We start from the raw sequence: 24,870 nt of genomic DNA, 5'->3' as shown, positions 1-24,870 counted from the left end.
AAAATATGGAATTTTGTGTTTTTCAACTCTAGTTGAATGGGGGATGTGAACATTTTGAGCATCTCTAGCCTTATGATCACGAATGGAACAATTCACAGTGAAATGAGTATGAAAAATTTCAGAAAAAATGTTACCAAATTTTAATGCGGTGAGAAAAAAGCTGCTGAATATGGCTTATCCAATAAAAGCCAGCCAGTGGAGTGAAATGGAGTTAAAAGGGGCCTGAGCTTTTGATCCTTGCCGAGTCTTCATAAGGAGCAAATGACAATCACAAAATTCAAATAATATGATAATTGCACTCTCAAAGGACACAAGTTCTCGAATGTGTAAGTTTCATTGAAAAAGAAAAAAAAATTGCTGTTGAATTATGGTAAAAGTGCTTCTTGTCGCTATATGCTCTGTAAGATGTGTGGAAAGTTCTGACAGAAAATAAAGTGTCATTTTCACTGGATTCTCACTTTTTACAGGATTCCAGAGCAAGAGTATCGGCAGCTCATGGTGGAATGTCTGATGGTCATCTCTCTGGTCGTCGAGAACGAGTGGCTGCCCAGCCTCGGTGGCGTCATAGCAACGGACAAGCTGGTAGCCGATGCCAACGAGCTCTTCCTGCAAGACCAGGTAAGCCCACTCCAAAGCTTCCCGTCCACGGCACAAGAGTGGTGGCGCGATGAATGGGCAGGTTTAAATTTTGTGCTGTGACGGTCTTCATTCAGGAGATTGTCTGTGCCTCGATTATGCACATTTCCAAATAGTTTTAGACATCAGAACTGATTAGTCTTCACTAGCAAGTTTGTACTTATCATGTGGCATGATGGAAGTGGACATACATTGTAAGATAGACTGATGGCTGCTGTGAGCCCCATTTTGGAAGCCCGCTCAGTTTCTGCCATGTTTTGCCGGAAGTTTGCATATGGCGCCAAAGGATAGTGATGGCAACTGATTGACCAAATGTTAATGTCAAGAAAATAAAGGGTAATGAGTCCTAAGGTTTTGCAGTGAGACATGCTTTCGCTGAATTTCCTCTTATCTTGTTATGAATTTGTGGGCATTCAACCTTCAAGGGGGGGGGGGGGCAATGTCTGTGATGACATGCATTGCCATAATATTGAAGAAATAAACCCATTCGATCTACAACTGCAGTGGCCATTTACAGAAAAAGGGGGTGGGGTAGATTTCTCGACTACCCTCTTAAGTTTATATGAAGACATGCACTTGTGATTGCAGGAAGTGTCATTACCATTCCGTATTCAGTATCCATTGTAGTAATGTTCTGTGTCTGCAGTCAACTTGCAGAATAAAATGAGATAAGAAATAGGTTTAAAATGAGTTTTAAAAAAAGATAGTTTGATTTGCATGACAGCACATTCCCCGGAAAACCAACATTACCCTTAAATCATTTGTAAATCATTCTTCCTCACGTGACGACTTCTTAAACCATGACTGCATGTGCTTCTGAATGTGACTGTCTTGTCATTGTAAATGTAGAAAGATGCATCCAGGAGTAAAAAAGAAAAAAAAAGCAAACAAGTATTTTATAAATTATTTTTCATTTTCTTGACATCACACATTTCTAGGTCAGCCATAGAAGATCACATATTAGGTTAAAGTGTAGTGTTACTGATAATCAGTATCAAGCAGCACTTGGCTTTTTTTTCTTTCTTTTTTTTTTTTGAGTGGAAAAAAGGCTGATTGAAACTGCTGCAAAGAGAAAAATCATTGAATCGACATTGAGTGAAATTGGATTGTAAGTGGATTTATGTAGATTTTTGTATTTTGTGGTCTCTTTCTCTCTTTGTGTGAAAGTAAACTGAGAGCAACTCACTTCTGAATGTGAGTAAAACCAGATGGAACTGGTATCAAATGACTGATAGGTATTCATAATCCGCAAAGCAAGTACAAATCTGACTGGTCCAAACACACAATTTGTTTAAATGTGTAAACTTGCGGTTGTGGCACTCAGATCTGTAACATGCTTCAAAGTGATGACTGTGAATTTTAGCTGTTATTTTCCTGAGGATTTAAATTTCATGAATTTTGTGAATCACTGTTAGGCTGTAACTTTTGACAAGATGCAAAAATATTTGCAAATAGATAGGCATTAGTGCACTTTAAAGCATCAATGTCACAATGAGAAAACAACACCACACCAAAATGTCTGTGACCTCCTCCTTTGCGAAAATTTATTTTCGCAAAAATACCAGCTTTTACGGTATCACAAAATAACAAACCATTATCGAATGTGATATTGGCATACCTGCTAACCATTCTCAAGAAGAACAATTTTCTTTAAAATAATTTTTAGTACCCTTTAATTCCAGTCTTGTGCACATTTCTTTCAATCTTAATAATTGGAAATTTATTTTTTAAAAACACACACTTTATACTCATTTGTTCCTACGTGTATTTAGCTTCAGGGTAGGCAGGTATGCATTGCAATAAATATTGATACAGCCCATGCCCAATCAATGTGTGTAAATCTCACGACTTGTGTATGTTGTCTTTTGCTATTTGTAATGTCAGCACGTGGGGAACAAAGGAGGTAGATTTGAGAGGTTATTGGGAATTTTTATCTCCAGTACAGAAATTCTGGCAGAGAGGGTAATATTTTGCCCTTCTTCAGTCCAGTGTGCAACTTACTAGCCCAGTTATGTATTATATTTGCGAGGTGTGTACATATGACTTTTCGCAGCCCTGTCCTACTTCCTGTGGCCGTGACCTACTCAGTCTCTGGTGTAAACAATATGGCAGCAATATAAGGGCACTTCTCTCGAGAGGTAGCTTCTTTCAACTGTGCAGTATATATATGTGTATTATTTATGTATAGTCCGTATCATAATGACTCTGAAATACACACTACCCCTTTCCTCTGTATGGCTAAGTGTCCATTCTCACCCTCTGGTGCTGTGGAATATTAAAGAGATCTACCTTTTCTCACCATTTCAACATCAGTTTTACAGAGATGCCAACTGTTACGTTTGCAGTATTTTCTTACTGGTTTAAAAAAGAAAAAGGAGAAGAAAAAGAAGAAAAAATATATATCATTTATAATACCATTTCATGGTTTCACAGAAAATACAACTAGTTTTCCCAATTTTGTAATACTACCTCTTTTAGGAAAGGTAAAATCCTGTTTTCCACCCAAATTGCATTTATGTCCCTCAGATTACTGCCAGAGCGCAATGTTGTTTCATACAAGGAGGGCATTCTTGGTTTTATGTATCAAGTTGTCTGCTGCCCTTGAAATGCATTAAAAAAAAAAAAATGTACAGTGATTAAGTGTTCATTTCTTACTTCCTTAAAAGGGCACCTGCACATAAGTACATCTGCTGTTTAGACAATGTTAACAAATTGTACATAGTTTGATATCTCTTGTTTTTGTTGCTGTTTTTTATGTAGTCCTAAAACTCATCGAATCCATCCAAGTGAACAAAAAGCACTGAGTTGGATTGATGGCAGCCAGTTTTCTAATACAGGAAAAAAATACAATTCCTAGGTTCAGCTTCTAAAATCATGACAGGTACAATATATGTCAGAGGAAAATGGCTCCATGACTTATATATCTTGGAAGGCCATTCACGGTTAATAGATTTTTCTCAAGATTTGAGGTTTGCCAGATTTTTCATCAACAAGACTCTTATGTTAGGCTCTCACAAGTGGTCTGCGAGAAAATTCTTCAACCATGGCATGCAAAATGTATTTTCTTACTCATCGAATGCTTGTTGATTACTCTTTATTTGTTGTGAAAGATATTGCTGAAAATATTCTCTAGTAGTTGCTGGTACTGTATTTGTGATATTACAAAACACCATAGAAAAATATGGCAGGATAGTTGTAGCAACAACAATAAAGACAGGAATTTGTACGATAAAAGTGATAAGAATGAATGTTTATTCACACACATACACATGTGCATACACAAATTTAAAAAAACTAACATAAAAATTTTGAGAAATGTGCATGTGCTCATAATTGGTTTCATGGCTGTGCTCCAGAAAATCTTGACTGTCTCCTAAACAAAATCTTCTGAGGTATCCTGAGAAACATAACTGTTGGCAGAAGTGAAACAAAGAACACTGGAATTGATTTCAGCCTCACGTGACTGTCTACGTGGCTCCCATGGGCCGATATACACGTATGTAATACCAGATGACTGTATCAAATTCTTTTGCTGTTATACAACCAGTGAGATTGTCAGGTTTTTCTCTTGAATGCAGACAGGAGAAAATGTGCAGTCAAAACGGATCAACAGCTTTCTCTCAGTTTTCTCTCAGATTTCTGTCATTTATTTTCTTGATCTTTCATACTGATGACTTTGAGTAAAGCTTATGTAATCCATTTTCTTCGGGGGGGGGGGGCTTGGTTGGCAGAGAGATTTTGTCCGCTTCTCAGTGGGTATGGTATAAAGTGATAATCCAGGTTTTATGAAATTTATGGATTTTTTAAAATATCTATGTGGGTGCTATTCGAATAATTATTACAGGACCAATAGCTTAGCATCTCTGACAGACGAGGCTGTGAGGATATACTGTAAAATCTGAAACATTTGACATGTGAAACCCTGCGAATTGCCACCCATCAAAAAAAAAAAAAAAAATTGAGTTAACTTGTACATGAACAAGATTTTGTATAGACAAAAACTTTGGTGTGCATTTTACTTTCGTGAAGACTCCTCACAATATTCATGAGAGTTTGATGCACACAGGAATTTGGTTTTAGAGTAGTGCCTTACCTAGGGGCTCAACCAGTGCTATGAGGAGACTTGCACTAGAGACCTCCCATAGACCAGTTTGAATGACCTTGCTCATGACAACCCTGTGTCTCAATGAATGTTGTCACTCTCACTTAACCTTTATCTGCTCATGAGTGGAATGTAACTTCGAATTGGCTTATTGGCAGTCTGTGGTCTTATCCCAGTGAGCCACAATGTCTCCTCTAAAGTGTATACCTCGTTGACTTAAGGGCTAGGACCACGTTTGCACCAAAGTAATTGGCTAGACTGGCCCAAGACCACCTCCATGAGGCAGTCTCTGGCCAGCCCGAGGCCCACCTTTTGTTGATGTAAATGAAAGCAGACCCAAATGGGTGGCCAAACCCACTTGGCTGTACCGTAGAGATTGCTTAAAAACGATAAAAGATGTTAAGATGTACAAAGGGCACTACGACAATGAAAAAAAAAAAGAACAAGTGAAAGGGAAACTATACTCACTGGGTGTGGCTCGACAGGCAGTGTAAACACACGAAAATGCCGAGCTGAGTACCGAAATGTAGGCGGGTCTTTAGCCGGCCCGCCCAGTGTAAACGGGGTCTAGATGGCAGTGTGGTGGTGACTTGAGTGTTGCCTGGTCATTGAGACTGCACTGGTCTCCAGGAAATTGTGAGAAAATTGAACATGATCAATTATTTAAAAGACTTTTTCAAGTGTCCAGCTAGTCCTGGAGATGTCTCCTTAGTCGCAGCCAAGTTGCAGAGACTAATTTTGCCCATGACAGCTCTGCTACTTCTTTGCAACCTTGCAGAGACCCATGGCAGCCTAATGGCAACAAAAAAAATTTGGTTCAGAAGTGGCTAAAATATTAATTTGATGTACATCAAGTCTTGAATGTGGTGGTTGTACAAAATTCATGTGCATTAAACCAATGAGGTTTCTGAAAATGCCACAGTGTGTGCGAACCACTCTGCGCCGTTGAGCCATGAGCGTTAGGGTAGGTGGTCTATAGTGAGGGCAGAAAGTGGCAGTTGATATGTGATCATGATCAGAATATCTGATGATTTCACTTGTATTTTTTTCTATTCAAGCTGGACAATATGAGACTTTTTTTGATCTGTTTCATGCCCATTTTCGTTCTGCTGCCACTTCTGATCATTGCCTTTAATGTTAAAGAAAAGGAATTTGCTGAAGCTTAGTGCACAGCCCAATGGAAGACATTTGAGGTGATGACATTATCACTTCTCTAATTTCTATATGTGGTTACCGCTTGATTTCAGCAATATGATATGAAAAATAAATGGAAAATGTACAAGATTTTGTAACTTTCCTTTTTTAGGTCCAGTTTTAATTTAATAGCTCAAAATGCTCTGTTCATCTGATTATACTCCTGTCATTAAAGCCACTTTTAAACATGGCATAAGATTACACTTTTTGATTCCATTTAACATTTGATTCACCCTGTGACCTGTGTACAAAGTTAACGGCCCTCTTTTCCTCGGAGTGCCATAAATGCTTGACAGTTGATAAGACGAAATCCTGTTTGTTTTCATTTGTGCAACAGAGAAGTCTGAAATTGCAGGAGGGTATTCGCTGTTTGTGAACGATAATGACCATTTTAATCGATCATCTCATGCATGAACAAGATTGTAATAACAGATCACCGTTATGTTTATGCTTGCTTGAGTAGCATCCACTGGCAAACTCTGTCACAAACTGGCAAACTCTGTCACATAGTGATGTGACATTGTGCTCTGCAGTGAAGGAATCTCTCTTGCAGATGGCTTTTCAGGCAACTTCAAAACTAGAATGTAGAATGAAGCATTAGCTCTTTCATACATGCTTTTGCTGCATGTGATATTTGTTACTGCTATCAACTCAAGAAAACATCCCCAAATTTGATTGAAACATCCAGATGTCGTTCATGTAATTACTATTCATAAGTGTCATTTCTTGTCTTCTTCTTTTGCACGTAAGTTCAGTAAAAACGAGAGTAGGATTTACTTTCGTTAATTCAGGTAGCGTTGTCTCATAATGCACAGCAGGTAGCATTTGTTTGGATACCAGGGCGCTTTAAATCTCTTCAGGTGTTGAATTATTGTGGTGTTCACTCTCGATGTTGCGTGCTAGACAAACAATTTTATCACCTGACTCGAGCTACCTGTGTTGCCAAACGATCTCGACATCCTTCCTCTGCGTGTCTTCAACTTCCTCTTCTCTCCGTCTTCCCGTTTGACATCTGGAGGATTGGGAATCCGCTCCAGAGACTGAGAAGGCTGAGAAGCCAGTATTTGGCCTTACCTCCAGCTCCACAGCCGGTTTGTGAAATCTGGCAGCCGCAGATCGCACGAGGCGTGCCGTCGCTTTTGGTGTAACAGCGACACCACGGTTCAGTTTCATGTATCACCTGCTTTCAAGAGTAGCTCATTTTCGCGCCAAAACAGTTAGGGTTGCATATATGGTTGCCTAGAAACCCCAGAAAATACAAATACATATTTGTTTGGTTTGGCATTAAACGAGTGAATCAGGGTTGGGTTTTGTTTTTTTAATCATTTTCTATTAGGTTTTTTTTTTCTTTCTTTCTTTCTGTGCTCATCCTGTTCCTCCTCTTGTATAAATATGAAATGTGATCTTCTCTTTTATGAAATGTTATCTTCTTTTTTATCTTCTCTTGCTGTTTCCTGCTATGATGAAGAGTTCTTTTAGGGGTGTCAAATTTGTTTATTTGTTATTACTGGAAGGGCAAAGAACCTTGAAATGATTAGATGGCTCTTGGGTAAGATATATGTAGGATCAAATAAAGGGAGGGCTTTTTCATTGGGATCACCCACTTTGTTTACACTGTAGCTCCATGCAAGCCCTGAAGAAAGTGTCACTGTAAAGTGGAGTCTTGGTTTCTTGTTTGTTTTGAGTTTTTGTTTTTGTTTTCTTTTCTTTATTTTTGAAAAATGACCTTAATGTTTGTTTCTTCTGTCAGCATCGGATTAGAGAGTTCACTCATGGCCCAGGAATATCTGTCAATCAAGGAAGGCATGAGTATGCTATTTTTTATAATGTTGCTCCCTCACAGATGATACAGTATTAAAGCCACTATTTATCATTTGCAGGTTAAAAAAAAAAACAGTAACAACAACAATGCCCTAGCTGTAGTGCTTCAAAATAGTTCTTAAATGTGAGCAAGGGATAAAAAACAACCAACATATAAATGTTAACCATTGTAATTGATGTTAAGTATTGTTAAATGCACCAAATGTAAATAATAGTTACAGTTCAGCCAGCGATCAAGTTCCCCTAGATCGCGATCACGGGCGATCAGTGATCGCATACGCGATCAATTGATTGTATGCAATTCGGCATACAATCAATTGATTGCGACATATCACATATGCGATCACTGATCGCCCGTGATCGCGATCTAGGGGGAACTTGATCGCTGGCTGAACTTTGTATATTAAAATCATTCCTAGAATAAGCTACACTGTATCCACAGTTATGGTTTCTTGAGAAAATTAGTGATATCTCCTTATATATTTGCGGCTTTATTGCCAAATATCTATATGGTAGTATGTTTTTTGATACAGCTGAACTATAAAAATGCATCAAATGTGATAATATGAACATTTTTTTAAAAATCTCTGCTCCTAATGGTAAACAGTGGCTTTAATTTAGGGCAGCTTGCTCAGCTGACTTACCTATCAGCACCTAGGGTCATCCAAAATGAGAGATTGAAGTTGGTACAAAATTGGGATACTGTAGCTCAGTGGAGAAGGGGGAGAAAAAAACAACAACAACAACCCAGATAGAAAGCAACAAACTCATAAATTGAATATGTAGGCCACTCATATTACCTGGTTGTGACGTCATTCAAAATTCTTGGGTAATTGACTCTGGCCCACTGTGTACTACAAACCACAGCTGGGCTATCACTTTTCAGCTCATCTCAATGTAGCCGAGATTACCTGCACAACCTTTTTGGTGGACAGGGAAATGACTTCTTTTTCTACCCCTTTTTTTTTTTGGGGGGGGGGGGGAGGGGTGGGAGGGGGTTACAACAAGATTGATCTTATTGGTGGCCTTTGCCACAAATAGTAAACATCTTGTGAATAACGTCATTCATCTACATAAATATATCCGGCATAATGGCAAAATGTTTCCGGACAATGCATCGTCTCAGTGCATTTTGCAGCATCTACATGTATGGCTGAGATATGATTAAGTATTGCTTTATGCTTGTCTGTTTGCAGTGATTTAACTTATTTTTCATACTGACCAACAGATTCCAATTTAATTCTATGTGTGTTTGTTTGTTTGTTGGTTTATTTATTTGTTGGTTTCTTTATTTGTTTGTGTATTTATTTATTTATTTATTCGTTCTTCGTTCATTCGTTCATTCATCCATCCATTCATTTACTTATTTATTTATTTATCTATCTATTCATTTATTTATTTATTTATTCATTCATTCATTCATTCATTCATTCATTCATTCATTCATTCATTCATTCATTCATTCATTCATGCATTCATTCATTAATTAGAGTGGAGATCTGTGATAAGTTGAGATATCCCTACTCTTTCAAGCCTCTTTTCTCGCTGATATCTTTTCTGATACCCACATTTTAGGAATTTCTAGAATCTGAGACATTTTCTGACATGCAAATTTGTGCTCGCCATCATCATTAGCATTAGACTGAATTGCGTGTGGTGTAATTGGCCCCCAAATTGGCCATGTCCAAGCCTCAAGATACTCTTCGACTGGTTATGAAATTGTGCTGTGATGAATCGTGCCGAGTATCATTCTCACAAGAAAAGATATTTTTTTTTTTTTTAAGTCTCCAGCTTGGTGATGTGTTGTCATGTGATTTGGAAGAAGTTATGTGTGAATGATATCCTAAGACTTTGTTGGAAGTGGGTGTTTTATAAAAGTCACCTTTTACACATCAATTTCTCACATCAAAAGGGTTCTTTTTTGCTGTCTGCCAGTTTGGCCTTGACTCTCAAAATTTTGGAGGCATCAGGGCAAGTTAGGAGACATCAAGGTCAAAATTAATTGGCCTATTACAAAGAATAAAGTTTTGACTTTGCTGAGATTGATTTGTGATTATTTGCCTGGCAACAAAAATTTCTACTTTTGTTCTACAGTGTGCATAAATATTTGGTATTTACTTAACATGCAGGTATGCTATCTTGCCATCTAAGTAGATCTAGCTCCATGCTGAACTGAAGTCAAACTTGAAGATAGATGTATGCATGATACAGATTTATGAAACGATGGGCAAATTACTTATTTGTCTTTAAACTTTTGAGAGATTCTAGTCACTTTTACCAGAAAAGGGTCATGGCTAGAAGTGGCCTTTAATTCATGATTCAAAATTTGGAGAGGCATTGCAGCCAGTTGGAGGGCATCATGGCTGTTGGCCTCATTGCCCGTGTGTAATTCAAGCACTGATGTCACACGCTTAAGATTGGCATACTGCAAAAATTTCCACTTTAACAGTCTATGAAATTCTCCATGACATTTTCTCCATTGGAGAGAAAGAAAAAACCTCATATTTAAATCCAGCATCATTTTTTTACATTATTTTTATGGCATGCCATATCATTTGGCCGTTGTGTGACTTTCGATGACAACTACCCTGCTGCCAGCAAAGCATGGGGCTTGCTTTCCCGTATAACTGCGCTTGTCTGTTCACCTGGTTTTTTTTTTTTCTGTTTTGTGTTCATTAGACTGCACTACATGTACAAATGTATATTGAAGCTAGACTATTAAAATACTGTGATGGTGGCAATTTTTGTGGAAGGGTCTGTTGCTTTTAAGTGCATCAAGAAATTTGCAACTCACGTGAGTATAGACTGGAACAGTAATTTTCACCATGCCTCTACCTTGTGTCCCAGAAAAAATTACAACGGGACCCTCCGCAATGATATCTTTAAAAATAGTGAATCAATCTAAATACAAATTCAGGGTATGAAACTATAACTCATATAACTATAACTCTAAAACCCCATTCGATTTGCTTCAGTGGTCAAAGAGAAATGAGCAGTTTTGTAGACGATGTCAGAAATCTCTTCCCTCCAAGTTCTGTCTATTGTATTCACACACAAGAGCATCGAAGTGCTAAACTTGGAAGAATCAGACTCATGACATGCTTTACAACAATCCACATTTCTCTGTGACCGCTTAACCAAATTGAATGGGGTTTTCTGCAAAATAGAGCTAAGATGTTATATTCTAAGTCTCTGAAGTAGCATTTAGACAGTTTAATCAGATTGAGAGTTATGAATGCAAAAATCTGATTGTAATTTTTTTGGGGACATACTGTACAGATCTCTACCTACACGTAGACTTAAGCTTATCTCAGTACAGTCAGCAACATTGTTTTAGCAGTCTTGAAGCGAGCAGAGGAAAGAATGGCCATGTGATCATGCGAGGGTACTAGGTATATGAGTTTGTCAGCAGATATTATTATCGTTGTGGAAGTAAAATAAACACGTGCATTTTGCCAAATGACATTTGCAGTGAAACAAACAAAAACAAGATAAAACTTGAAACCGATCATTGTCGCGTAGTGGCAGCATGGCAGGCAGCCGCTTGTTATTTCATACAGTTCTCTGTCCACATGCTTGTGTGGATGGTCTCAACAGGTTTAGGGTTTCCATGTCGCCCCGGGGAAATATAGGTCATGAAAATTTACATTTTCATCAGGGCATGCCTGTGTGTTTACACAGGGGTTGAAAAGAAAAGTTTCAATAGTAGGTTTCTGTTTCATTCTTCTACATGTTTTGTTTTGTACTGTTTTGTTTGTTTGTTTGTTTGTTTTACTTTAGAAACCACATTTGGCTTGATTAAAGTGGGTCAATCAGGGTGGTTCGAGAGATAAATGATGGCTATCAGTATGGATATTGTTATAAGAATATGAGAATGAGAGGCGGCAAAAGTATGTCATGACATAAAAGCAGCGTTTTTATGATTTCCTTTCAAATAAGGAATAATAATCTGTAGGAATGGACATATACCAAAATATATGTATTGTGCAGCAAAAACGAAAAAGAAAAGAGAGAATGAATTAGTTGATAGCCACAAGTTTGAATTGTAGTCTGTTGATCTCGGTATATTTTTAGTAAGATAGTGACATATTCACATTAAAATCAATAGGAACAAGTGTGTGATTTACATGCTTCTGTTTGTATGTAGTCAAAATATTTCAGTGTGGATAGCAGACTGTACTAGAGAAGAGCTTGTACGTACATTTTGACATGGTGGTACATACCTACTCTGAAGCGACATTTGTATGGGATTAGATTAAGCCCAAAGCTGATTTGTTGAGAATTTTGAAACTCCATGATGTACACCTTTGTAGAGATGATGTCTTTGGAATCAGCTCCCTACTAAAGGCCAAAATGTCACCTCCCTTCGACCATTTATAAGGGGATACATATCTCTCTTACAGGAGAAATGGGTAAACTTGATATTGCTTTATTGTATAAGGATATCACCTTTTTTTTTATTTTTCTGTAATGAATGGGTTTTTTTTAATCATCAAAGACTTAGTTTGCATGTGAATATTTACACAAAATATTGCCATGATTTTGTCTGTAGCTACATGTGCAATTGGATGTCCTTGATTTGTTTTTATGCCTCCGCCACGAAGTGGTGCCGGAGGCATTATGTTTTCGGGTTGTCCGTCCGTCCGTCCGTCCGTCCGTCCGTCCGTCCTTCCGTCCGTCCGTCCTTCCGTCCGTCCGTAATGAATTTTGTGGACAAGGTAACTATCAAAACCCGTTGAGGTATCCTAATGAAACTTGGCATGTATGTGTATTAGGGGGTGAAGTTGTGCCTATCAACTTTTGGGTGCACATGCTCAAGGTCAAAGGTCAAAAGGTCAAGGTCAAATACATAAAATTTCACTATTTCCACCATATCTATTGAATGCCTGAAGATATTTTCTTGAAACTTAGTGTATACATGTATTACCCAATTAAGATTCTCTGGTGAAAGTTTGGGTCATGAGGTCAAAGGTCAAAGGTCAAAAGGTCAGGGTCAAATACATAAAATTTCACTATTTCCACCATATCTATTGAATGCCTGAAGATATTTTCTTGAAACTTAGTGTATACATGTATTACCCAATTAAGATTCTCTGGTGAAAGTTGGGTCATGAGGTCAAAGGTCAAAGGTCAAAAGGTCAAGTAAAAATATTAAAACTTTTTTTTTCTCCATACCTTGGAAAATTGTTCAAGGTATCTTCATGGAACATAGTATATACATATACTGACTGGAAGTGATTATCTAGAGAATGTAGGGTTCATGGGGTCAAAGGTCAGGGGTCAAAGGTCAAGTGCAACACTTCTAAATTTTACTATTTCCCTCCTATCATGCAATGCCAGCGGGGTTATTTTTTTTTTACACTTGGTGTATGCATACATGTGTAACCTAATAGAAATTCTCTGGAAAGTTTTTTTTTTTTCTTCTTTTTTTGCCTCAAAGGTCAAAAGGTCAAAGATCAAGTGAAAGTGCTGAATAACTTTTTCCTCCATATCTCGGAAGTGGCTCAAGTTGTCTTGAAACTTAGTACATATTATGCATGTTCTACCTGAAAGTGATTATCTTATGAATTTTAGGGTCAAGGGCCAGATGAAAATGGTAACAATTTACTATTCAATTCAGAAATTGCACTTTTTCTCCACACCTGTACCTTGAAAATTACTCAATTCCTAAATGTATGAATGGGTCAAAGTCGAGTTAAAGTCCTTAAATCCCTAGATACATGCTCTCCTATTCATCCAATTAAACCTAGGTCAAGGAAGGTGAACATTCAACACATTTGTGACAAACTTGTCATTTCAATATTTTGCCAATTTTGTGAAAATGTAATCACACATTGTCCACATGTACTATCTAGACCTATTGGGAAAATCATGCATTATGGCGGAGGCATACCAGTCGCCAAAGCGACATTTCTAGTTTCTTGATTGTTACTTTGTTATTTTGTTGCAGGGCTTTAAGAATAACAGTGAATAAGCCACTTATGGGGCTACCCTGGGTAAAAAAAATGACGAATAAATGACTAAATAGAACAATCAGAGAGAGGATAGAAAACCGGAAAGTACAGCAAAAGGGCTTAATTTCAAATATTGGCTCGCATTTCAGAAGTGATTTTATGTTTTGGCTACTTCCTGTATCAGTCTAATATTCTACCTGATGTCAAGTCTCTGAGAGGGAGCAGAAAGCCGAGTGTGAAAACTTCCTGAGTGTAATAGATGCTGAGATGTGATTGAAGTGAGCAGTCATGATGACTCTGCCACTCTCGTCGTCATCGCTGGACCGATGGTGGGCTTTTCATTCATTACCCGGCCCCGGCTATCATCTAACCCCCTAATCATTTTAGCAGCGCGGATGATGTCGCCATGACGATGACACGTCACTGTGAAGGAATGTGTTTTTGTTTTGTTTTATTTTTTTATTTTTTAGATTGGTGCCTACGAGTTGCCTTCTCATTGAACTTCACTGGACGTAGGACTCATTTGTTATGGTCTAGGCACTCCCCCCCCCCCCCATATTTCTCTGGGAGGTTAATCTCTATTTAAGTTCACTGGGAGGCTAATGCATATTTTCCACATTTAATCGCTTCAGTTGGATAGACCCTAAATTCTGATGGATTTATTGTGATTCTCTTTCTGAGTGGATTCTAATTTGTCTCAATAAAATTTTCTCTTTTATTTCCTAAACTTTGCCATTAATATATTTTTTAGATCATGACTTAATCTTTTATTGATAGAATCTTTTGTAATGCTGTATTTGTAATCAGTGATTGCTCCTATGTGCTTGAAATTTCATAACATCTCATTTTAGGATGGCCTGTGTATGCAGATACATAATCGGAGGAGCATTTAGTTGCATTACGGTAGAATAATGTGTATATTTGCATTAGTCTGAATTTATGTCACAGATATGCTTACTTTTAGTTTGTGGTTCTTCTTATTGTTTGTATGTGTGTGTGTGTGTGTGTTTGTTTTTTTTTTTGGGGGGGAGGGGGGAGGGGATAGAGATTGAAGATCAAAGGAGACATTGCAGTTGCTGAATTGCTTTGGCTAATTACTTGTCAGCTAAATTTAGTTTCAGACCCAAATCTAGAATTCACTATCCAGCCAGCTTTTCAACAAGCGATGTCTGTCTGTACGCATGGCACTCTGTTGATTTGCAGCAAACAGCTTGCACTGGCCATCTTTACTAGATGGCCACAGTTGCCGATGCCACAAAAAGCTACACCTGTAGACTATTCCTGAAATGCAGCAGATGCGAGTGGAACATTTGGCGGGCAGATCGATGTTGGACGAGCGAGAGGCCGAAAGTGTTGGGATGACAAATGACCATCTAAAGACAGCCATCAACAAACTGGCCAGCTGGTAGCCAGGGGTGATTTAGGAGTCGTAGGAAGACTGTCATATCTGCTTTTTAACGTGCACTCCAGATGTGCCTCTTCCTTTGGAATAGTCTGCAGCTTTGTTCACACAATACTTCACCATCGATGATGGCTAATATCCACGATAGATGAAGTCGCTCTGTTATAGCGGCAAGCTCTCTCACATGGTGTGTGTTGCCGTTATTACTCTAAAAGCTGGTAATTTCGCAAGGGTTTGATTTTCAAGAATTTCGCAAGCACCTGATGCTCTAATGAAGTTAATGGACAGGTATTGGTGCACTTACGATAGCCTTGGTGTCAATGCGTGAAAACAGCTTCTCACAAAAATGTCTGTGGTCTCCTCATTCTCAAAAATAGCTGTATAAGAGCTTTTACAGTAAGTATTGTAATGTTGAATCGACCAGCTTTGAATGTTGTTTTGTCTAAATTCTAACTTTTCTTTTTCCTGAACAGGAAGGCACATACAGCACCACATAAATTCTAGATTCTGCAGAGTTTTTGATTTGCTGTTGTATAATATCTAGAGACAAGTAAAGAAGGTGATTGGCAGAGAGAGAGGGTGTGAGAAGAGAGAAAGGGAAAGAGAAAGTGCCTGGCTGTCGGCCAGAAAATGATGGCTGGTTTAAAGAAGGTCATTGCTTGGATTTCAGCTCCACAGACTGGGATGATGTTAACCTCGCTTTGACCTTCTCCGTCCTTGTGCCAAAGGCATCATCCTTCTTCTGGGCTTTGGTGATGGTGGCGTTTACAGCTGTCATTCTCCCTGCTTTATGCTTCCTTTGCAGACACATGGATGCTAATCTTTTGATTTCTTACATTTTTTTTTCTTTCTCTTCAAGCATTTCTCCCTAATTCTTGTGATGCAAACACATCAACACTCTGAAACTACAATTGAATCAAAATGTGAATATGGTGTAGCTGTTTCTTGCTGCACAAATAACAATTGTAGGTGGTATGTCACTTTTGATGTCACTGGTAATTTATTAGTTCATGTGGTGTTGATTTCTCTGATGTACCTTTCATTCCAGTTAGTGTTGTACTAATGCTGATTGAGCAAACTTCCTTCACAGGAATGTGCAATTTATGCCAGTGTGTACCCTTCATCCAGATAGAGCAGTAGTGTATGTGTGTGTGACCGAATGGCATAGATGTTGGCACTGTTGTTAAAACAAACATTGCGGACACACATGTGAGGGCATTGTATGTTAATGCTGATAGCATTTATACACCAAATCATCTGTGAAGTTCAAATTCTGGGCTGAGTGTTTCATACCTCGACTCCGTCCCCGGCGAGAGTTTAATGGGTTCCACCGAAAATGGGCCAAAGGTTTGATGAATTACCGGCATTATTTCTCGCAAGTCGATGCGACCGACACCTACGTGGTGCGACCATGGCAGGGGAATCCATCAAATCGAGATATCTTCCAATTCCAGGGGCAAAATGATCTTTGCGTTGGAAAGATGATACGCATTCCCAAGGACTTCCTGTTGTCAGTGAGTAATGTTTTAATCAGGTCAGGTGACTGAACGCTGATCACGATTTCTGCCCCGCCTTCCACCACCCAGTAAACTGGTCACGTCCGTCTAAAGCCAAAGCCGAGCTGCCTGGACGGCGGCCAAGTCAGCCTTTCTGATGACAGTGAGACTGAAGTGGTTGCATCATTAGCTCGGACAAGTGCTGGAGATCATTTGATAAATATTTGTCTTTCTGTCGGAGAACGGTGTCGGCTGATAGCTGACTGTGTGTAACCTTTCGTTCTCCGCATCTCTGCCCCCTTTGCACATTTTGAGGTTAAAGTGACCGAAAGATGTGCTTAGTATCTGTTCTGTTGATGTTTAGGGAGGTTCTGGCGCCAACTGGCCAAGCCCGCCATCCTTGAGCAGTGTATTGCCAATTTCGTAATGCAAAGAGTAACATAAAATCTCCATGCCATTCCTGATTCTTACGTATGACCCTGTGTAGCATCACTTATCATTTACTTACATTAAGGGAGTTTTGTGTTGTTTTTTCTGACAAGTGGATGGTTCTTTTTTTTAGATCTTGGTATTTTGCAATTTCTGCACCAGCTTATTGTGTGGATCCTGAGTCTGAATTAATCTGCATTAATTTCTAAGTTGTCGGTTTTAAAGTGGGACGAGGATGGACAAATGTTTGTGTCGTCAAAGAGAATGTTTTTGTTTTTGGGATGTGCCTAGCATTTGAAGAGTTTGTTTGCAAAAACCGATAAGTCCATATTTGTCAAATGGAGATATTTGCGATTAAAGGTCAAGAAAAATAAAGAGAATGATAAGAAAATTTTTGCTTCTTCTGACCATAACTTCAAAAATATACCTTTATTTGTAGTGACCAATATATCATTTAAAAGGTATCATTTTGTACTTTGTGACAGAGACCGTACTTCAAAATCTTCAAAAATGGACTTATCGGTTTTTGCAAACAAACTCTTCATTTGAATACATTATGAAACCTTTTAATTGTACCATACCCCTTTCATGTTATGGAAAGATTCTGGAGCACTCAGGAGCAGAACAGATGGAAATCTAATCTAGGTCTTTTCATGCTTTTGGAAGCAATTCCTGGCAATTCATGATAATATTTCAATACGTTGAGGAGGGGCTGATTTTGCTATTACACACATTTCCCATAGACACATGCCCGAGTATACTCGGGTTAATGGCAGGTTTCAGTTGCCGTGGTTATCACTCTCACGCATGTGGCTTGCAAAGATTCAACTTACTGTAGTTAAGTTGAAATGCCGTCTGCACACATACAAAAGTAGAGTTATAAGATAGGAAAAATGCTTCATACGGTGAAAGGCAGCTTTAAAAAAAAAAAAAAAAGTCATGCCTATAGCATGTTATATCATATACCAGCACAAGGTGGACAAAGTATTTCAAGGTCATCACAAACTTGTTGCTGTTGTTTTTTAATCTGCTCTAATCGTCATGCAGCATTCATGCCTTTACGAAGCTGAAAAGGTTAGTGTGGATGCCTGCGCCATCAGAATTCTTGTGAAGACCATCCGAAGTGAAACCGTCGCATTGGCTATAAAGTTTCTTGTCATTATGACCATACTTGCTATGAGAGTTTCAGTTTTGTTTGCACTGTCCCCCCGGAAGTTTATGCATTTCCCACATATATCTCCTCAGAAAACAAAACTCCCATCTCTTTTTCTCCATCTCTGTATGTGTTGTTTTGCTCTTCGGGCACACGACTGACCCCCTCTCCGGGACAAGTCAGTGACCATGGCGAGACGAAAGCATGTGTGAACGCTTTTTCCTCCTGCGCAGGATGGAGGCACGGTGATGTCATTAGATGAACACCCCCACCCCCCCCCCCCCCACGACTGTCCAGTGGTTAACTCATTAAAATCTGAATGCTAGTAGAAGGTGATGGAGGTTAATGGGAATTCCAAGCAAATCATCTGTGTTAAGAAATGATGGGCATGCAAAGTCATCCTTAAATGGCGAAAATTTTTTCTCCCGTAATTGGACGAGTGTTTGGTGTAGCAGATCTTGGTTTTGATCGTTTGGAGTGGAGCGAGATCCCAAAGAGATAGCAGTACTTCTGATGTGTTAAACAATTATAATTACAGTGCCTTTTAAGGTCATAGGTCATAATGAAATATATACATTTTTTTTTTCTTTTAGTTGTAAAGCTAACAGGAAGACATACAAAAAAGGACTCTATGAAAATAGTAAGTACTTTTTTCATGTTAAAGGAAATAAAGTATAGGACGTATACATTCCAATGCAGTGAAAGTCACCCCCCCCCCCCATAAAGTAATAAATATCTTCTTTTCAGGATATTTCATTTTTCATTCGTGATACAATATGCTCTTCTACAGGCGACTCACATTATAACAAAGTCCTTGGGATCTGCAATATTCATTCGTTACATCAAAATTTCAATTTTGCCAAGCAAACAAAGTACATTTACAAAGTATACTAATGATGATTTTGGGACCTGGATTTTTACTTTGTTAACATGAAACTTTGTCATAATCATGCTCGTTATAACAGGAGTGCATTATACATATGAAACCAAAGTTTGTTGGGGTAGGGTAGAGGGAGTATTGAATGCGTACATAGTGTGGGTACTAGCATTTATCCGCTGAATTTGCCAGTCATCATGTTCATTCTTACATATCCTGTTGATTAGCAGTGCTTCTTTTGCAGGAACATTGAATGAATATAATCACTCATCCTTTGTATAGCTTATACTTGACCAACGTTTTAAATCTTCTTTCCTCATACAAGAATCTTCTTCCCACACACAAAAATCTCCATTACACATACAAAACTTTTTTTTTCTTCTTTTAGCCAGCCTGGGATAGAATGGAAAGAGTTTCTATCAAAACCAGAAGAAAAAAAAAATTAAACATCTTTCAAAGCTGTTATCCATTCCTTATGATATATGTTTCCTGTCTCTGAAGATTTTTTTTTTCTTTTAAAGTGTTTCAGTTTCTGCTTTCTTTCTAATCTATCAGCCAGGACAGTGACATGTTTCCTGCGATCGTCTGCTAGTCCCTTCATATTTATTTTCACGTCTGCAGCCATGTTGAGACAAGGCTATCCTGTGTGTGCCCAAGAAATGACGAGTCTACCTCATGTTCGTCGAAAGCTAATCTCGGCCCAAATGTTGTCGGGAAGCGTACGCCCTAGTTTTCTCCTAGAGTCCTAGCCTTGAACATGTCTCCAAGTATCACTTTCTGGAAAAGTGTCCTTTTAAAGTGGGATGTTAATTAGATTAGCTTACTTGTTTTAATTTTTGAAATATGATAATAAAGGGGAAAGTACGTGCACAAATACTTAGTGCATCATGCCCTGTGGATGATTTGTATTAGTAACAGAGGGGCTACAACTTGTAAGTTCCGCATTACGGCTTTTTCGTGATACTGATTTGCAACGTAGGGTAAAGCCCATCCGTATTCTCTCACAATATTCATGTTAGGATAGATACACCCGTACAAAGGCAACATTTCCTTAGAGCTAGAAAGTGAGAAAGATTTTTGTATGAATAACCAGTAGGGAAGAAGGGAAGGTATTTCATCAGTCACAATTGTGTACTTGGAATAATGTAAATCTCTTAGTCCGTAATTGCAAGACCACACAGATATTAAAGTATACTATCTCTTTATCCTGTTTTGTATTTTCTTGCCTGCTCTTGCTGGCTGTAAAGGGATCGTTCTATGTTGTTAGCGTTCGTGCCTTCACAAATACAGATTGAAGCACCCTGGGTGTGAGAAGAAAAGTGGATGAGCAATCAATTTTCAGAGGATTACTAGTCCTGCAGCCAACATACAAACCCAGGAGCTGCCTGTTTTAGGTCCACTTTGCAAACCACTGAACCATGTTAACCTTCATAATGGATTCACATTGTGGTGTCACATCGATTTGCAATGAGGCATTCAACGTGTTGAGGACGAGTCCCGAGTATATTCGGGCAAGTGTCTATGGGAAATGCATGTTGTAGCAAAATCAGCCCGTCCTCAACGGGTTAAAGGCAACAGGTTAAAGGGAATCTCTCCCCTAAAATTTAAATTTGAGAGGTGTGAGAGCATGTCCTAAGAAGTCTAGAGAAAATTCTATCCCATCACAAAAAATGCCCCAAACTGTGAAATATTAATTCTAATAAATCAGCATGCACTAGCGCATGCTGCAATAGTAGCCAGATCTGAAAATAGTAGCCGCGCATAGACCATCGGTGTGTGCACGTTTCCTTTGTTTACCTCCGTCTGCAAACAGCTATATTGAATACTGTCTATCAGTATTGCCTCATCGAGCGATATGCATCCGCATGAGTAGATGCTGCCGCAGCTGCCTGGTCAGTGGCCCGGCGCGGCACGGCGTGGCAGCACCAACCTAGCTGCGTACGTGAACATTTGCGTGCGTTTTCGTGTTTTGAGAGTATTGTACTGTAGTATGCTGATCATACAGAAAATTATCGAACTACGCAATCGAATGCAGTCGAAAACGCCAGACGACTACTCTTAGATCAAGGCGCATGCAATTTTTGGCATTTTAGAGATTGCTCTGTGTCTCTTTATATATTGCTGTATTTCTGTATGTGAGTAACGTTGCACTCTTATATTTCATAGGGATATTACCAGTACAATAACCTACAATGTCAGAAAACTAAATTTCTGTGTCCAGATACACTTAAAGATTATTGTAATTCTAAACAACTGACTTAGAATGAGGTCTTAGACTTGTCATTCAGCTATTGAAAGACACTTAAATCACTTTTGATTTGTTTGTTTGTTTGTTGTTTTTTCTTTTCAAGGTCACTTCCTCATCATAGTCTTGTTCTCTCAGTCCTTAAAGATTTTAGTGCCCTCATTTCTTCCATGTTTGTTTGTTTTTGTTTTACCACAGTAAATAGTCTGCCATCAGCTGAACAGCTGTTCTTCAGCAAGGCCATGCGGTGCATGATGGTATCAGATACTTTAGTATATGAAAACAACGAAGTAACATCATGCCTGCCCAGCTCAAATTCCCACACGCTTTAGAGCTTACCCTTTTAAAATATGTGTTAAAAGTAGAAATTCATTTTGGCCTACTTTTGTGTGCTTTGAGCTGGGCAGTCACATTTACCAAAATATGCAACAAATTAACAAAATGAAATAAAAGAACAAAAAAGTATTGAATGTGTGTGTGTATGTGATAATGTGATTTCAGCATGAGGGCTTAATTAAGTGCACACTAGCCGATATAAGATATATCTTCCGATTTGACCCCCAAATCTGCAGGTATCCTTTGACGGTGATGCCACCCTGTGCTGCGCGACGCAGGACAGACACGCCCGTGGCCGGTCCCCCCACCAGCCCCTCTCCTGCGGGGGAATCGCGGGCATCTGCCTGCACTTTTACGACACCGCGCCCAGCGGCCACTACGGGACGATGACCTACCTGGCGCGGGCTGTGGCGGGCCAGCTCAACCTGATGCAGCACTTTGGCCAGGACGCCAAGGTAGAATGTAAAGTCAGCTGATTTCAGCGTCTGCCATTCTTGAAGGTGCAGGAAAACAAAAACAAATGTATTTGTTTATGTTTTGGGGGTAATCGATGTACTCTGTTTTCTACCCAATTTGGTATGTGTGTAGTTCTCAAGGTACAGAAAATTATGTGAATAGGGAAAGATAGATATACATATATGTATAGAGAGAGAGAGAGAGAAAGGAAAATGATATAACAGAACAAATATAAACAAAGTTGCTGTGTTTGAAATTCAGAATTGTGATTGCTATTTATTAAGACAGGTGAAATGAGAGAGAGAGGGAGAGAGAGAGAGAGATGCAACCATATGATAGGAAGAGTGAGAGATCAAGAGATACATTGTAGTGTTAGGATAGAAGGATGGGCAGATAGATTCAGAAAGAGATGAAAAGACGTAACATTCTTGTGATGGAGATATTGTCGGCTGAGAATGATAAGGGCGTTAAGTTGCCACTAAACCCATAGTGTTCACGACCACTCAACGCCCTTCTCATTCTCAACAGACGATATGGTGTAATGTGGAAGTTGGATTACAAATTTTGTCAGCACAATCTAGTATGTGAGCTTTCACTGGAAGTTGGTGCAGTGGTGATCTACAGTATTAGAGAGGAGAGATGGCCATAATGTACTCACTGAAATGTGTGTTCTTGCATCAGCTATGAAGAGCAGGCACAAGTAGTTTTATCATGGCCAGCAGCACTTTAAAAAAAGTATACTGCATATTTGTTGTTATATTTAACAAACAGACAAAATTATGAGGTTTTTAACGGCTTTGGCATAGTCTTTGCTCATGTATTGATATCTTGGCTGGGTTGTATTTCATGAAATCTCATTGAATGAATCTGAAGTCATGCACGCTTTGATATCTTACGTCATTTTGATTCTTGTGGAGATTTAACATTTATTTGGTTGATTTTTGTTTTACTTTTTGAACAATAATTATTATGCTTTTAACAATACAGCTAACCAAAAAACTTATGTTTTCGACCATTTGCTTACAAGACTTGCCTGTGTTGTCCAGGTGTCTGGAAGAAGGAAAGTATGAACATTTGTTGCAATTTGAAATATACCAAGCCTGTTTATTAAGATGAACTGAAATGCTGTAGTCCCCTGTTATTGTTGCATGTTGAAAAGGTGTTTTTATTGTACTGGCTGTATTAACTTTTCGTGGCACAGTATTCGTGTTGCTCTTTGAAAATGTGTGCATTTTGCTTAGTGCGGGGTTAGAAGAATACTGTTGTGTGAGAGAAAAGAAATGCTGCAAGTACGTATCTACCGGTTACAAAATAGTTTTAAACCTCCATGTACATTGACGTAAGCCTTGCCTATTCCACAGCAGACATATTATTGTACATGGTCTAAAATTAAGCAATAATGACAGTAGTTAGATTGTAGGCCAAAGGTAATACTATTCACATCCAGATAATTGGATATTACTATTTTTATTTTAATAAACTCAGTCCTACTTCATGTTCATAAGTACTCATTCTGCACATTCATGTATCTTTAAGTGTGACATTTTATCAAATATAAAGAAGTATTATACTACAAAGCATTTTGACTTACATGTATCTGACTTTTTTATGTAGAGCAGAAAAAAAAAGGTCAGTAATGTTACTTTAACAGGCTCTGGTGTGTCACATTTAGATACATAAAAAAAAAATTCTCTTTATCTTCTTGTTTTATGCTGCACAACTTATCATACATCAAATGCCACTCAACTGGCAGCTGGTATATTAAGTTAGATAAATCCATAGTTGGTTTCATTACATGTTGTGACATGTTCATTATATGTTGTGACAGTAAACAGAGAAGGGGATTGTGATGAGCAATGCCACAAAATCGTGAATACCAAATGTAAAACGTAAACATTGGAGGGAAGTGGTTGCCGTGGAAAAAAGGGTGTCACATTTCATGCCCCTAGAAGATTTTACAAGTTTGTCAGTACCCTTTGCTTGTGTGCTATGTGAAGAACTGTGTATGTGTGTATGTGTCTGTATGTGTGTGCCACATTAACTCAATGTCTATTATGTAAGTCTATGGGGATTTCATATGTTTGTAGTGAAGGGGTGACTATGAGCAGAAAGGGACCCCCTAAGTTTGCTGAAAATTTTGCCAAAGTATTCCTGTGTCACATGACCACTCTGACTGTGCACTTCACGTGGTTTAGGAAGGTATTTTGCACACGGCACACAACTCATCATCTGTAGTCAAGAATCAGCAGGGGAGGGCACTAACAGTTGAATGTGTGTTCTTGGTATATTATACCAACATTGTTAGCTTCAGAGCGGGTCATGCGTACAACCGACTCACATGGAGAGCATGACAATGTCATTTAGTAGAAGAATGTAAATAGTTAAGTTTTATTTGTACTCTTTCATTAGTTTGTGAAATATGGTTTCAGATGAATCGTTATTAGTACCTGTACAAATATTTGAAATGCAAGGGATCACCTTTCATAGAACTTTATGCTTAATACTTGGTATCTTGCTAAAACATATGCTTTGTAGAGTACTCATTACATTTCACGAGCTTCTGGGATCAGAAATCTCAGAGCGAACAGTACTTTGACATTCGAAAGAAAAAGAGAAAAAGCATAGAGCACAATTTATGTCCATGACTAAAAGTTCGTCTTCCCTCAGCTTCACCTTGCATGGACACCACGAGGTTCACCGCATTACAATATTCGATACGCCGCAAAGTGCATTTAACCGCTCAGTCCGGTACCGCCCAGTATCAAATAC

General features: G+C 38.6%; 1 protein-coding gene across 1 annotated transcript in view; it reads left to right on the top strand.

Moving 5' to 3' along the window:
* Positions 1-23,738, top strand: part of LOC140234791 (probable phosphorylase b kinase regulatory subunit alpha) — a 62,446-nt gene extending 38,708 nt beyond the window's left edge. The window contains exons 25-26 of the mRNA XM_072314827.1: positions 468-618; positions 21,882-23,738. Coding sequence (XP_072170928.1) covers positions 468-618; positions 21,882-22,121 — 391 coding nt within the window. The 3' untranslated portion in view covers positions 22,122-23,738. The remainder of the gene's footprint in view (positions 1-467; positions 619-21,881) is intronic.
* Positions 23,739-24,870: the final 1,132 nt, after the last annotated feature.

Source organism: Diadema setosum, chromosome 11 (assembly GCF_964275005.1).
Source record: "Diadema setosum chromosome 11, eeDiaSeto1, whole genome shotgun sequence".
NCBI lineage: Eukaryota > Metazoa > Echinodermata > Echinoidea > Diadematoida > Diadematidae > Diadema > Diadema setosum.
This window is presented reverse-complemented; position numbering and strand designations above follow the sequence as displayed.